The sequence below is a fragment of the Tachypleus tridentatus genome, chromosome 5 (genome assembly GCF_004210375.1).
Source record: "Tachypleus tridentatus isolate NWPU-2018 chromosome 5, ASM421037v1, whole genome shotgun sequence".
Lineage (NCBI taxonomy): Eukaryota > Metazoa > Arthropoda > Merostomata > Xiphosura > Limulidae > Tachypleus > Tachypleus tridentatus.
Genome location: NC_134829.1, coordinates 51,175,555 through 51,190,666, shown reverse-complemented (window position 1 = coordinate 51,190,666; position 15,112 = coordinate 51,175,555). Strand labels below are relative to the sequence as shown.

Here is a 15,112-nt window from a genome sequence, read left to right as displayed (position 1 = left end):
CACTTCATCAACAAGATTACTATATCCATTTAATCTGCATTGTCACAACATCCACTCCATCTACACTGTCACAACATCCACTCCATCTACATGGTTATATTATCTATTGCTTAAAATGTAACAAGAAAATATATCAATCCTTATCCAAGATCCAAAAGATTATTTTACACACTGAAGTATTATACTATTAGAGTTTTTTCAAATGTAGTAATTCATTTAGTGTATGTAATTATGCAAACACAACATAAGTAGAACTGAGCCACTGGCCAGTTTTGACATTTACATTAAACTAAGCTTACTGCATTTTTAAGTGTATAAGACAATAGTTTTACTGTTAAAACAGTGCCTTATTTTACCCTTCATCTTAAGCACAGATTCGGAGATAGAGTCCTAGTAGAAACTCTCCAGTTAATAACATATTTAACCAAAGCTACATTATTCATTTTACTTTTGTTTACTTCTTTGGAGTAAGTTCATTAACCTCGTGCTACCTACTGTGTTACAATAACATAGTTGTAGCCGTACCACTTGTTTCAATTCTTCATAGAGTTACATGAGAGTTACAATTAATTAAGACATTCTATTTATTTGACATGTATTTATCTCATCTGTCATACCAAAATACTGCTCATATTATACCAATAAAAGTTAGTTTCGGTAATGTACACTAATTTTGTTTTTATAGTACATTACTATATTTTAAAATTTAGTATTTTTTTTTATAATAGAAAACTAATTCAACAGCAATGAAAACTTCAGAAAGATGTTTATTATATGTCTGTGATCTATTTTATGCCACATTGAGCTATCTTTAGCGTTTAAAGAGCATAAGAAACACTTATGGCTCTACTGATTACCCCAGAATACAAATTAGTATAGATTAAAAATAACTTAAGTATTTCGTTACCAATGTAATGCCTTAGACTTGCTTGACAACAAAGGTCACCTGATACACTGAATCACAAAGACATACACCTAGTTTGCTCAAAATATCCAGGGCTGTATTGTACACCAACAAATACAGTACATGTATTAACTGCAGTACTTATATCTATAATTTATGCAGTATAAAGCTTAGAGTGTTAGATTTTTAATTCACTAGATGGCACTCAAATGACCTATAACCAAAAATTCTACTGCAACTTTAAGTAATTGTAATATTTTATAGTTTTTGTTTGTTTGTTGTTTAGCACAAACCTAAACAATGGAACATCTGTGTTCTACCACGTGTATCAAAACCAAATTATTTGTGTTATAAGCATTCAGATTTACTGCTGTGCCATGAAAAGGTATTCTGTAATTCTAAAAACGAATAACTTCTCACCTCCCTAAACCAGGACAGCAGTTGGGCCTCTATCTGTTGATACCAGTTATCACCACACATCCATTCTTTAACCATCTTTAACAGACGTGAGCACTGCTCAAGTGATTTTTTATCTGCAGACCCTGGACATGACCTAAATGTTTTTTCAAGTCACCTTCTTCCTACTCTTATCACAAGTTGTGGGTGTTATTTTAGTGAAATACATTGATTGTCATAATTTATCATTAATAAGTATCACAGCTGAACAGCATGTTCTTACTTTTTAAATAACATACTTCTTGGACAAAGCATGCAATTTCAACACACGAAAAGCTTTGATTATAATGAAAATAGATAGCTTAAAATATTTTTTTTTTTCCCCCAATGGTGCACAAACTCAAAACTCTTTATTCCCTGCCCCAAGTTATGATGGAAGTTCTTATCTCCACACACCTTTTCATATTTTTTTCAAGGTCATCAAATATGTTTTTTCTTTCTTTTTTAAATGCTGCAACCTTGTCTTAAACTATCATTCATATAAACAAACTGAGAGCTCGTATCAGATGTTTGAGTCAAATACTACTTAATAATGCAGATGTGGCAAAATATCTTTCATAAACTTTATAACTGTCTACTTACACAAAAAATCTTAACTAATGCACTCACACACAACTCAAAAAATAAACATTTATAAATTGTTTGTTTGCAGTTTTGTAAAACCTTTTACAAGAAGCAGGGGTGTCAATATGTGCTTAAATAAAATTTAGGCTTGAGCCCATAAGTGTTGGAAATTTTGGAATTTCAGTATGATATCAATCATGGTTTTCTGTTCTGATTTTTCAAGATGCCAAATGGATATTTAGAGCAGAAGCACCTCCCATGTACCAGCACCTAGCAACAGATTAGCCTAGAGCAATGATTTATAAATTTAAAAATGCACTAACAGACTAAAATGTAGAACTGGTGACTTTCTAAACAAATAATATTGTTAAGCAAAAGTGAAATTAAAAAATTGTGAAAATAAAGATGACATTGAATCAACTAAACAACAATGATTTTTAAAAGTAGATCCACAAGATGTCAATGATTACCAAGTTTAACTTCCCATTCTGGCTAACAATGCACCATTTTAACTAATGAAATTTAACATTGCTCTTTTAGAATGATAACAACGATATAATTTTAACTTACGTATGTAGTTAATAATATATAACACCTCAACTAACCCAGCAAAGCTCTTTAGTGGGTAGATCCGAAGGATGGTTGGGTCATTTACATAGGTGAAAGGGTTGGGGAACATTAGACTGGCATCGTCAACCTGAAGGACCAACTGTGTAACATTGTACGATGGATAGGGGGCTCTAGTTGTACGACAGCTGATCTGGCTGTTACTTGCTAGTGTTCTGAAAAATGGGAAAACTAAAATCAGTATCCATATTTAAACCACAGTATAGAAAAGGACTCCACTTCATCAACAGTGGGTTAAACACATGGTCACATCAAAGACAGAAATACAATATGCTATAAAACATTACACATAGTATAAATACATGCAATCTTCATAGTATACAATCCAGTTTTCATAGTATATCATGTTGAATGATTCATAATATTTCTAAACACAACTGACATTTCTTACAATAGCTCAATGCTAATAATTCCCTCCTTACATTGGACAACGAACCTGAGAACTCTGATAATATTTACTGCTTTAATTCATGTGTATCAACTCACAAATCCAACCTGAATTGAACCTGATACACAAGGACTAAGCAGAGAGGTCAAGAGTTTCCAGTTTTGACAATTTTTAATTTTGAAGTACTGATAATAAGAGCAGTTGGTCAGTTGTACTTACCAGTAAATGTGTTTTGTTTACCCCTGAATCAAATAACTTGAATGACTATCATTCTTATAACGCACACATGGCTGAAAGTGTAAAGCACACCTTGAAACATTACTATGTGAAATAGAAATTTTTCAACCTGCACTCTAGACACGGTAGTCATTATGACATATGACTGATGAAATTAACATGTCCACAAACAGCTTTAATTAACAATCCATTCTCAAATTATAACCATGAAATGAAACACAGATAAAATTATCAGTGATGTCGAGAAAACCCACTTGTAGAGAAATATATATGTAAAAACGGCTCATTTGGGTTGAGAAACTTTTTTACTTGGAGGAGTGAACAATGTTTCGACCTTCTTCTGACGATGACCGAAGAAGGTCGAAACGTTGTTCACTCCTCTGTGTAAAATATTTTCTCAACCCAAATGAGCCGTTTTTACATATATACAGATAAAATTAGCTGAACAATTACTACGAATTATTATTGGAAAAGTATTATAACTAACTATGGGGAGCTTGAAATGTATTATATGACATCTAAACATGCACTCCAACTATCTTAATAAAACAACTGTATACAGATAACCTCACCTGTAAATGATACAAGGCAATTTATCCAAGAAAACTTGTATGTTACTTCCAATGTTTAGGTTCGAACCACTTAGAAAGAGGTGTGTACCCCCAGACTGAGGCCCCTTGTTTGGATAAACATTTGTTAAAATTACATTCTGTAAAAGAAAGATTTTCATATGTTATTGAACAAGTTACAGAATACACATTTGCCCTTGTTCCTATTCATTCCCATATTAAAATATTACAAAATTCACAACAGACACATTTACCCTTGTTCCTATTCATTCTCGTATTAAAATATTACAAAATTCACAACAGATACATTTATCCTGGTTCTTGTTTGCCCTTGTCTTGTTAAAATATTACAAGATTCATAACATATTTATTCTGGTTATTATTTATTCTAGTCATTGGAACCTGTACATACCAAACATATTAAATTTACTTAGATTAATAAACAATTTTGACTACAGTTTTAAAAGTCATTGAGTTAAACACAAACATGATGTATCAGAATGACCGCTTTTCATAACAATTTATAAGAGAGCACGAGATGTTATGTGATGCACACTCTTTCATACACTACTAATTATGTGACAAAACAAAGTAAAATTCTTTTTACAACACCAAACATGTGATGCACCATACTGTACACTTTTATTTATGCCACCAAACATGTCATGTACCATACCGTACACTTTTATTTATGCTACCAAACATGTGATGTACCACACCGTACACTTTTATTTATGCTACCAAACATGTGATGTACCATATCGTACACTTTTATTTATGCTACCAAACATGTGATGCACCATACCGTACACTTTTATTTATGCTACCAAACATGTGATGTACCATATCGTACACTTTTATTTATGCTACCAAACCTGTGATGTACCATACTGTACACTTTTATTTATGCCATCAAACATGTGATGTACCATACCGTACACTTTTATTTATGCTGCCAAACATGTGATGCACCATACCGTACACTTTTATTTATGCTACCAAACATGTGATGTACCATACTGTGTACACTTTTATTTATGCCACCAAACATGTGGATGTACCATACCGTTACACTTTTTATTTATGCTGCCAAACATGTGGCACCATACCGTTACACTTTTTTTATGCTACCAAACATGTGGATGTACCATACTGTGCACTTTTATTTATGCCACCAAACATGTGATGTACCATACCGTTGCACTTTTATTTATGCTGCCAAACATGTGATGCACCATACCGTTACACTTTTATTTATGCCATAAACATGTGATGTACCATATCGTTGCCTTTTTTTTTTATGCTACCAAACATGTGGATGCACCATACTGTACACTTTTATTTATGCCACCAAACATGTCATGTACCATACCGTACACTTTTATTTATGCTACCAAACATGTGATGCACCATGCCGTACACTTTTATTTATGCTGTCAAACATGTGGGTGCGCCATACCGTACACTTTTATTTATGCTGCCAAACATGTGATGTACCATAACGTACACTTTTATTTATGCTACCAAACATGTGGTGCACCATGCCGTACACTTTTATTTATGCTACCAAACATGTGATGATAAAACACCGTTACTGCACTTTTGTTTATGCTGCCAAACATGTGATGCAACCATACTGTACACTTTTTATTTATGCTACCAAACATGTGATGCGCCATGCCGTACACTTTTATTTATGCTGCCAAACATGTGGTCAATACCACACCATACACTTTTATTTATGCAATCAAACATGTGATGCAACCATACCGTACACTTTTATTTATGCTACCAAACATGTGGGTGCACCATACCGTACACTTTTATTTATGCTGTCAAACATGTGGTGCACCATACCGTACACTTTTATTTATGCTGCCAAACATGTGATGTACCATACCGTACACTTTTATTTATGCTGCCAAACATGTGATGTACCATACCGTACACTTTTATTTATGCCACCAAACATGTGATGCACCATACCGTACACTTTTATTTATGCTGTCAAACATGTGATGCACCATAACGTACACTTTTATTTATGCTGCCAAACATGTGATGTACCATACCGTACACTTTTATTTATGCTGCCAAACATGTGATGTACCATACCGTACACTTTTATTTATGCTGCCAAACATGTGATGTACCATAACGTACACTTTTATTTATGCTGCCAAACATGTGATGCACCATACCGTACACTTTTATTTATGCTGCCAAACATGTGATGTACCATACCGTACACTTTTATTTATGCTGCCAAACATGTGATGTACCATACCGTACACTTTTATTTATGCTGCCAAACATGTGATGTACCATAACGTACACTTTTATTTATGCTGCCAAACATGTGATGTACCATACCGTACACTTTTATTTATGCTGCCAAACACGCTATTTAGCACACTATACTTTTTCCTACGCTATCGAACCCACGATATAGAAAACTCTACATTTTTAACATTAATAAAGAAATACTTAACAAACTATAGATATCTTCTTCATGTTTAAAAAAACGTTATGGAGTGTACATTTTTCCTCACGTAATATTATTCAGGTTTATTGACATTTACCAGAAAAGAAATCAATTATTCACAAAGTGCATGTTCTGGAAACGTTCAGTAGGGATAAATAATCAACAAGAACAGGACAGAAAGCATAAAAATAAGCATATGTTGTCATAAAACAAAGGTTGAATACGTCTGTTACTCAACTGTCCAGTCTGTATTTCATCTTAGGGTCCTCTCACTAGCTGCTGGCACTCAGAGAATGTTCCTAAAACGTTCACATAATGTAAGTAGTTGATAAAAAGTAATGTAATACCACAAATTCTAGTCAGACTGGGTTATAAGTGATTTCCTTAGATTATTAACTTCAATGATCGTTCCAAATTTTTAACATATACAAAGAAGGTAACCCTAACACACTTGTACAAATGTTGCTATATAAACTTGTAGAAACAGACACATGAACAAGCTGGTACAAGCTTCTATGAAATAGCCAATTAAGGACATAACAATGACCCTTCGCACATCGTATTTACGAGAATGTCAAACTACATTCGAACACTCGCATGAAAATATGAAGTCAAAATGTGAACATGCTTCAACAAGCAAACTGTGCACTACTAAACACAATTGTACTCTACTAATAACGCAATGTAACACATTGTACACTATTAAACATATAATGTAAGACACTATATGCTACTAATCACACAACGTAACACACTGTATATTACTAAACACAAGTTATGTTCTTTATAATAGAAAACGTGCACTGTAATGAAAACACATTAAACACCAAACAAGTAAATATCCGAAAAAACTGTAAACTCCTAACAATAAAATACTTTAAGCTCTTGGATACAAGCTGCGAGCAAAGAAATAGTGTCAATAATGTTAGGCTTAGCACTATAATATTGAAAACACAAAAGTTTAGGTTACGCATCTCCAGTTCTTACTTGGTAAGAGAACTTCTCCGTGGCCGTGGTTCTTCCCGCGTTGTTACCAACAACGACTTCAACCCTCTTGACAGTAGGACTTTCACCTGTACGACAGACCACTCTAAAAAAAGTCAAAAATACTTTGTTGAAACATCATCTGCTAGTGTAAAAAGTCTTGACTTAAAAGGAAAAGAAAAAAAACGAAAACATTGTATTTCGAACAACAGAGACAAGCATTACAACTACACATTAAGCGTGTCTTTCTCAAATGAAAATGAAAATAATTTTTTACAGTAAGATCGTATATATCAGATTGTTGCCGTAATCTATAATGTAAATTATTTTATATACTTTAAAAGGGTTAATTGTGTTACGTTCTTGGTTTCACTCAGAGTTCCGAGCTACTTGTGCTGCCCATTGTGAAAAGCAACTGTTGAACATTTCAGTTATGCTAAGAGCCGCTCACCGATAACATAGGTGAATATACATTATTATGTAAGTTACGTTACATTTCGAAATGTGAATGGTTGTGTAGTTAATTTATAACAATTTAGTGTTGAATATACTGCTTGTGAAATAAAATTAGGCATCAACATTATTCATTTCTGTTGTGTCTTATCATTTTAAAAGTGAATGTTAGACTTAGTCTTAGCGCGTCGCTTTTCAAACGGGAGACAGAAGAACGCTCTGAGAGACACCAGGGTTCGCAATATACATAAAAGTAATTATGATAGATTGTGTCTGAAAATTTATCTTAGTGTCATACGTTAGCTCTTCTTCCTAATTACCCTGGTTGGTGGCGCTTATAATCACCCTAAATTGACTATAATTTTGTTCTCACCTAACAGAAACATTGTATTCCACCACTTGGCAAGGGATTCCACCAATTGTAATTTTATCTTGGATGTCTTCTTTTATCGTTCCTAAGTTACTACCTTTTATTGTCACCAGGGTGCCACCTTGTAGAGGGCCTGTGACAGGGTGTATCTGTTGGGAAATTTTTTATTTAGTATGTCTTAAAGAAAGAGAAAAAGGAAAATGCTTACAATTCACATTTTACAGATGTTTAAATATCTTAATTACATTCAAACGTTTGTTGGGTACATTTTAACGGAAATTAAAGTTTGGTTAGTTATTTTCCTATCTTTTCCCCCAAAACAAAGTTGAAATAATTAAAGATGCTAATAATTCAGTAAACTCACTGCTAAAGAATATTTATATTATCAAATTTTCATGTGTAAAGTCTTTTTTTTTCTTCTTGTAGGACTTTATCTTCAAACAAACCTATATAATGCGGTTTAAGAAAAGCTACACAGACGCCATCTACCCATAATTATCAGTAATTTTGAACCGACAGACTGGAGAGAAAGCAGCAGATCAACAACGCTTACCGTAAACTGTTGGGCTGCATTTTGTCTAGCAGAGTACAAATGTTTGACCGTCACTCTTACAAAGCGGACAATGAACTCTACGATTCACAGTGTGAACATGCCAATTACTGTGCCATGCCATGCCATGCCCATAACGACCACACAAGCTCATTCTTTAAACAATTTGAATTACAAAATAATTTATATATTAGTATCATCTCTAATATAAATAGATACGATAGTAACTTTTTTAAAGTTTGGAAATTATCAATCTGTAACAAAAGAAAGCAAGATGAGAAGGCTTCTGGTATTCGCGCAAACTTATATAATGGCTACCTGTGCTAGCCATTCCTAGTTTTCAACTAATAGACTAGAAAGAAGGCAAATACTCAACAGGAAACAATCTCAACTTTGAAGCTAGTTATAATGTAAAAAGAGTGATCTGACAATCACTCTTATCACACATTCGAAAGTGCGAAACATGAGTTATTTGAGTGCAACGTACAAACCAAGTGTGGCCCAAACTGTAGAAGGACAAGCAGACAAGGTAGGAAGTTTCTCAGCTTACAAACCTTTCTACAGCATAAACAAAAGGTACTTTAAAATACACAATTTAAAATTAAATATATATATCTGTTATTTAAAGATATATAAATGTGTGTGTTGTTTAAAAAAGGGAACATTTGTACTTTGATATGAAGTAGAGGGCAGCACTGTCTAGGTAGGAATGGCTTGTATTGCTCATTGAAATGGTACTTTAAATAGTTCATGTATAACATTACCATATTACACAGCGGGCCCGACATGACCAGGTAGTTAAAGCATACGACTCGTAATCTGAGGGTTGCGGGTTCGAATCCCCGTCACACCAAACATGCTCGCCCTTTCAGCCGTGGGAACGTTATAATGTGACTATCAATCCCATTATTCGTTGGTAAAAGAGTAACCCAGAAGTTAGCAGTGGGTGGTGATGACTAGCTGCCTTCCCTCTAGTCTTACACTGCTAAATTAGGGACGGCTAGAGCAGATAGCCCTCGAGTAGCTTTGCGTGAAATTCAAAACAAATTTACTACACAGTGTTTTCTTTTACAACAAAGTTCTGAGAACATCTGTAAACCTCATAGAAAAAAAAAAAAAGCTGAATTACTTATAATAGAACGTTACTAGACAGAAATAGAATGATATATATGTTGCTATATGTTTATTCTTACCCGCACTATTATGTTAGGATGATACAAATGCCATCCCTACTACCTTTCTACATTATTTTTGAAGGACTGATATCACCCATCTTTACATGTACTTCCTTTTTGAAAGTTTTTTTTTCTTTACTTGGTAAACGAAAAGCTATAGTTTGGTCTGTTTTGAATTTCGCGCAAAGCTACACGAGAGCTATCTGCGCTAGCCGTCCCTAATTTAGCAGTGTAAGACAAGAGGGAAGGTAACTAGTCATCACTAACCACCGTCAATTCTTGAGCTGCTTTTTTTACCAACGAATAGTGGGATTGGCCGTTACATTATAACGCCCCCACGGCTGAAAGGGCGAGCATGTTTGATGTGACTGAGGTTCGAACCCGCGACCCTCGGATTACAAGTCAAATGCCTTAACCACCTGGCCATGCTGGGTCCAGAGGGGCAGAGAACTAACAAATTTATTTAACCTCTAAGCAGGCTACAGGTACTAGTGACCAATATTTAGACTGCGGAATATTAGGTTTACATAATTTGTTTGCATTTTTTTCATTATTTTTAAATGGACAAAAGTGTTAAATAATCACGATGAAAAAGTAGATAAATAATCATCAAAAATTTAAGATAAATTTAATTTTAAAAAATAAAACCAGAAACTTTAGCATTTCTATGTAATTGACTGTCTTCTTCAGAAATAAGAAGTGTAGAGATTAAAGACACCTAGATATCACTTAAATTAGGACTAGGTAAATAATATATCACCCAAATTACGTGGAAGTATAATCAGACGAACTCAAAAGTCACGTTTTCATGCCTAACTTGTTTAATTTTATCTTCTACTATTTCTTTGTTCTACTACTTCAGGAAAATGTCGTGAAAAGAGAAAAAGAAAAAAAGTATATCCACTAGCGACACCTGTGATTAAATAGTTTATTATTTTTTATTCGTCATCACAAAGAATTCTCACAGAATAAAATTTATTTTCAGTTTCTTTGATATTCGCGAAAAAGCTACAAAAGAACTGTTTGTACTAGCCACTTCAAATTTTCAAATGACACTATAAGCAAAGGTAACTAACTGGTCAATATCATCCGCCGCCAACTCTTTGGCCACAATAATCTGTCCGTGTGTCTCTCTTATAACACACCCACAGCTCCAAAGTGTAGGTTACGATTTTGCACCAACGCAACGAGAGTCTCGGACCTGTAAATATACAATAGCTCCCTAATCACTAGGCCATGCTTGGCCTCAGGAAAATGTATTTGGATTTCGTTTGTTTTGAATTTTGTGCAAAATTATTCGGGGCATTTTAGCGCTAGCTATCCCTAATTTAAAAGTGATAGACCAGAAGGAAGACAGCTAGTCAACATCACCCACCACCAATTCTTGGGCTACTCTTATCAACAAATAGTGGAATTGGCCATTACATTATAACCACCCCACGGAAGAAAGGGCGAGTGAGTGCCCTTACCACCACAAGAAATTTGCTTAGGACTAAACAACGATGAATATGAATATTAATACAATTAAGATTTTCTAATAAAATAAATTAATTACATAAATCAAATATAGTTTAATTAAATAAATGCCCCCCAGTGGCTCAGCGGTATGTCTGCGGACTTACAACGCTAAAAACCGAGTTTCGATACCCATGGTTGGCAGAGCACAGATAGCCCATTGTGTAGCTTTGTGCTTAATTCAAAATAACAAATAATTAAATAAATATTTGCGTTCGTGTGTGTATGTGTGTGTGGTCCCCCGCTGGTACAGCGATAACTCTACGGATTAACAACGCTAAAATCAAGGGTTTGATTCCCCTCGGTGGGCTCTGCAAATAGCCCAATGTGTGTGTGTATTTCTGTTATGAAAGACACAATTAAAGATTTTAGTTTAAGATGAATAAAACTTAAAGCGAATCCTCTCATTTCTTCCAGACGTAACTTTGAAGGAACAATAGGGTTATAACAGACCATTTTTATTCTGAAGGTTAGCCTATAATGCTACGAAAAAGGTTTAACAAACCACATTTTAGGGCAGGGGGTGTGTGCTGATAGTGAAGTATCGCCCCCTAGCCTGAAGAGATTCTTATTATATATATATGGGGTTTCGATTTTGTTCAGTGTTTTGTTTTTTTTTCAGCACCTCCATTACAGAGAATGTATCAGCTTCAGTGGTTTAGGAAACCAGAAAGTATTTAAGTTTATTAAACATATATATATAACCGGATGAGATACTTTTTTAACCCTTAGAGAAAAACTGTAATGTAAACGAAAAATATGTTTGTTTGAATTTCGCGCAAAGCTACACGAGGGCTATCTGCGCTAGCTGTCCATAATTTAGTAACGTAAAACCAAAGGGAAGGACACGCATATTTGGTGCTACGGAGATTCGAACCTGCGACCCTCAGATTACGAGTCGAACGCCTTTTTTATTTTTGTTATTTACAAACCTCTTGAAGAGGCCTCATAATCACATATATTACATACAAAACAAATACAAAAATCAAATACACAGTTACATACAATTGAATGCACCTAATACTATCTGTAATTGTTCATATCAAATGACACACAATAATGTAGCGTTGTTAACAAGAACGAACAAGTTTACAATAAAATTGAAAGAAAGAATTGACATCTTTACGAATAACTAACATACCTGGAATAATCAAAACTTATGTTCTTCCTTACATGACTCTTAAAAAATGACAACAAATTTAAATAGATATTTTTGGCTAAACAAATTTTCCTAACAGTCATAATACAATATTTAGCTAATGTAATCAAAACATACACTGTAGGATGTCATCTTTTCTTAATCCTTCTAGGAAGCCCTGTACAAGAATTCATTGTTTCTGATTCATTGGTACTAATTTCAGAATGATAATAAAGGAAATAGTGCAGAAAACTAATGTTCATAAGGGTTGAACCACTGGACACAGACAATATAAATGTCTCACTGTTTCAATGTCTTTACCACAAAGTGTACATAAACCAGTATCATATTTTTGCATATGAACTACTTTATTTTTCATAATTAAAGCATTGTGATAAAATAAATAATCCACATCAACAAAGACAAAACCTCTAAATGGATGATAAGTATATTTATGTATTGTTTTCCAGTTGATATCTATTAAAATATCTTTACATGCAGTAATTTCTTCAGTAGCGGGGATGGACTTCTGGTATATTAACTTAAACAGAAAGGTCATTTAAGTGAATAACATTTTCACCATCTGAATCACACATCTCAAAAATAAGTTTTGTCGTTCCTGTAATTGGGGGGAATCTCTCTTTCAACCAAGTCTTTCCATTCTTCTGGAATAGCATCATATAACTTTTTGTAATACTGTCTGACTTGAACTGGTATCACACTTTCAGATACATCCTGACATAACTCGATAATAGTTTTTAAGGGAAGCCAACGAGGGACAAATTCGTAAGTGAAGTCCCTTAAGCGAATTAGTCCCGCGCTAATAAATTTTTTTATTATAGAATGTGCTTAATTCCATAGTGGGAACAAAAAACATTGAGAAACAGTGGTTGCCGGAAAACAATTTGTGTTATTTGGGAAGATTCGACGACACCTGACGACCGTTTTACATGACTCTAATACTTCACAATACAATGTAGGAACATCCATCTTGTGTCATGTCACAATACCACACATGGTGACCAAGGTTTAAATCACTATACTTGCCTAAAAGATGGGCAAAGAGGATAAACAGAGATTGAAATGTGTTATAATGTGAAGAACCATTTTAACCTAAACACCACCATTTTCATCTTGACGTCTGTTAAATTGAGACCACCTTTGTCTTTCAAAGATACCAAAATTTCACAACACACTTTATGTACTCCACCATCCCATATAAACCGTAAAATATCGTGTTTAACTGTCAGATAAATCTTCTTTACAATCGGCAAGACCATCAGATAATACCAAATAGTACTGGATGCTAACGAGTGCACAACCATAACTTTGCCTTTCAATGACAGACTCCGATATCTCCAAGCAACCAATATGCGTGTTATTCTCTGACACAATACTTCCCAGTTCAGATCATGCATTTCTGCCACATTTGTATGGAACTGAATACACAAAAGTTTTAAAGGGCCATTTCCAATAGTCAATTTACCCATTTTTTAATTAATGGTTATCAGCTAATGAGCCCAACCACATACCTTTACTTTTTTTCCCAGTTTACTTTGCTACCAGATGCCCGTTCATAATCGTCACACGTTTCTTGTATGGCAATAAGAGAGTCAGCGTCAGACACTGTTATCTGAGTATTGTCAGCATGCATGTATCCCAGTAAAGTCGAACAGATATTATTGTATTTGAGAGAAATACCTCGAATTTTTGGGTTATGTACCAAGACTTCCCTGAAAGGTTCCGCACAGAGAACATACAGTAATGCAGATAAAGGGCATCCATGTCTTATCCCTCTAGAAATAGTAAATTCTTTTGTCAGATATCCATTACATTTAACAAAACCAGTGATGTTGGTATAACATAATCTTATCCAATTGCAATAATTGGTACCGAATCCCATTCGAGAAAGAACTGTAAACATGTATGAATGATAAACTCTATCAAATGCTTGCATTCAATCAACAGAGACTAGAATCCCACCCTCCCCCCTCTGAATCCAAATATTCCATTATAGAACGTAACGTCAGTGGAGTGGTAATGATATCCCTACCAGGAACACGGAATGTTTGATCTATAGGAACGACATTCGCAATAACACGTGACAAACGCAAGGCCAGAACACGGGATAGAATTTTGTACGACAGAGATAGCAAAGTTACGTGTCTCCAGTTTTGTAATCTGGTATTGTCGCCTCCCTTAGGGAGCAAAATTATTAACCCTTTTCTCACAACTGGTAGTAGCTGGTTTTGCGAGTACATCTGATTTGACACAACTTAACATAATCGTCCACAATAAGAGGCATAAAAATCTGGAAAAATTCTATGGTGAAGCCATCGAGACCGAGAGATTTACCATTCTTCATTCCTTTCAATGAAATTAATACTTCCTCTGAGATAATGGAAGTTTCGCAAAGTCCTCGGTCGACGGAAGACAACTTTTTAGTTAAGTTAAACATGAATGTAAACAAAGTCTCTGTCAATATCGCTGTATTCATAGAAGTTCTGGTAGTAAGAATATACACAGTTTAAAATATCTGTTATAGCTGTACAAGGCACATTATTTTCATCATACAATTTCCGAATGTATTTTTTATTCTGTCTATTATTTTCTGTACGAAAAAAGTACCGTGTTCTCCTTTCTCCCTATTCAAACCATTTAACACGTGCCCGAACTAGGGCTCCTTCTGTACCAAGT

General features: G+C 34.4%; 1 protein-coding gene across 1 annotated transcript in view; it reads right to left on the bottom strand.

Moving 5' to 3' along the window:
• Positions 1-15,112, bottom strand: part of LOC143250361 (plexin-B-like) — a 170,116-nt gene that overhangs the window by 33,769 nt on the left and 121,235 nt on the right. The window contains exons 23-26 of the mRNA XM_076500805.1: positions 8,041-8,186; positions 7,218-7,320; positions 3,749-3,885; positions 2,530-2,706 (exon numbers count right to left, since the gene is read on the bottom strand). Coding sequence (XP_076356920.1) covers positions 2,530-2,706; positions 3,749-3,885; positions 7,218-7,320; positions 8,041-8,186 — 563 coding nt within the window. The remainder of the gene's footprint in view (positions 1-2,529; positions 2,707-3,748; positions 3,886-7,217; positions 7,321-8,040; positions 8,187-15,112) is intronic.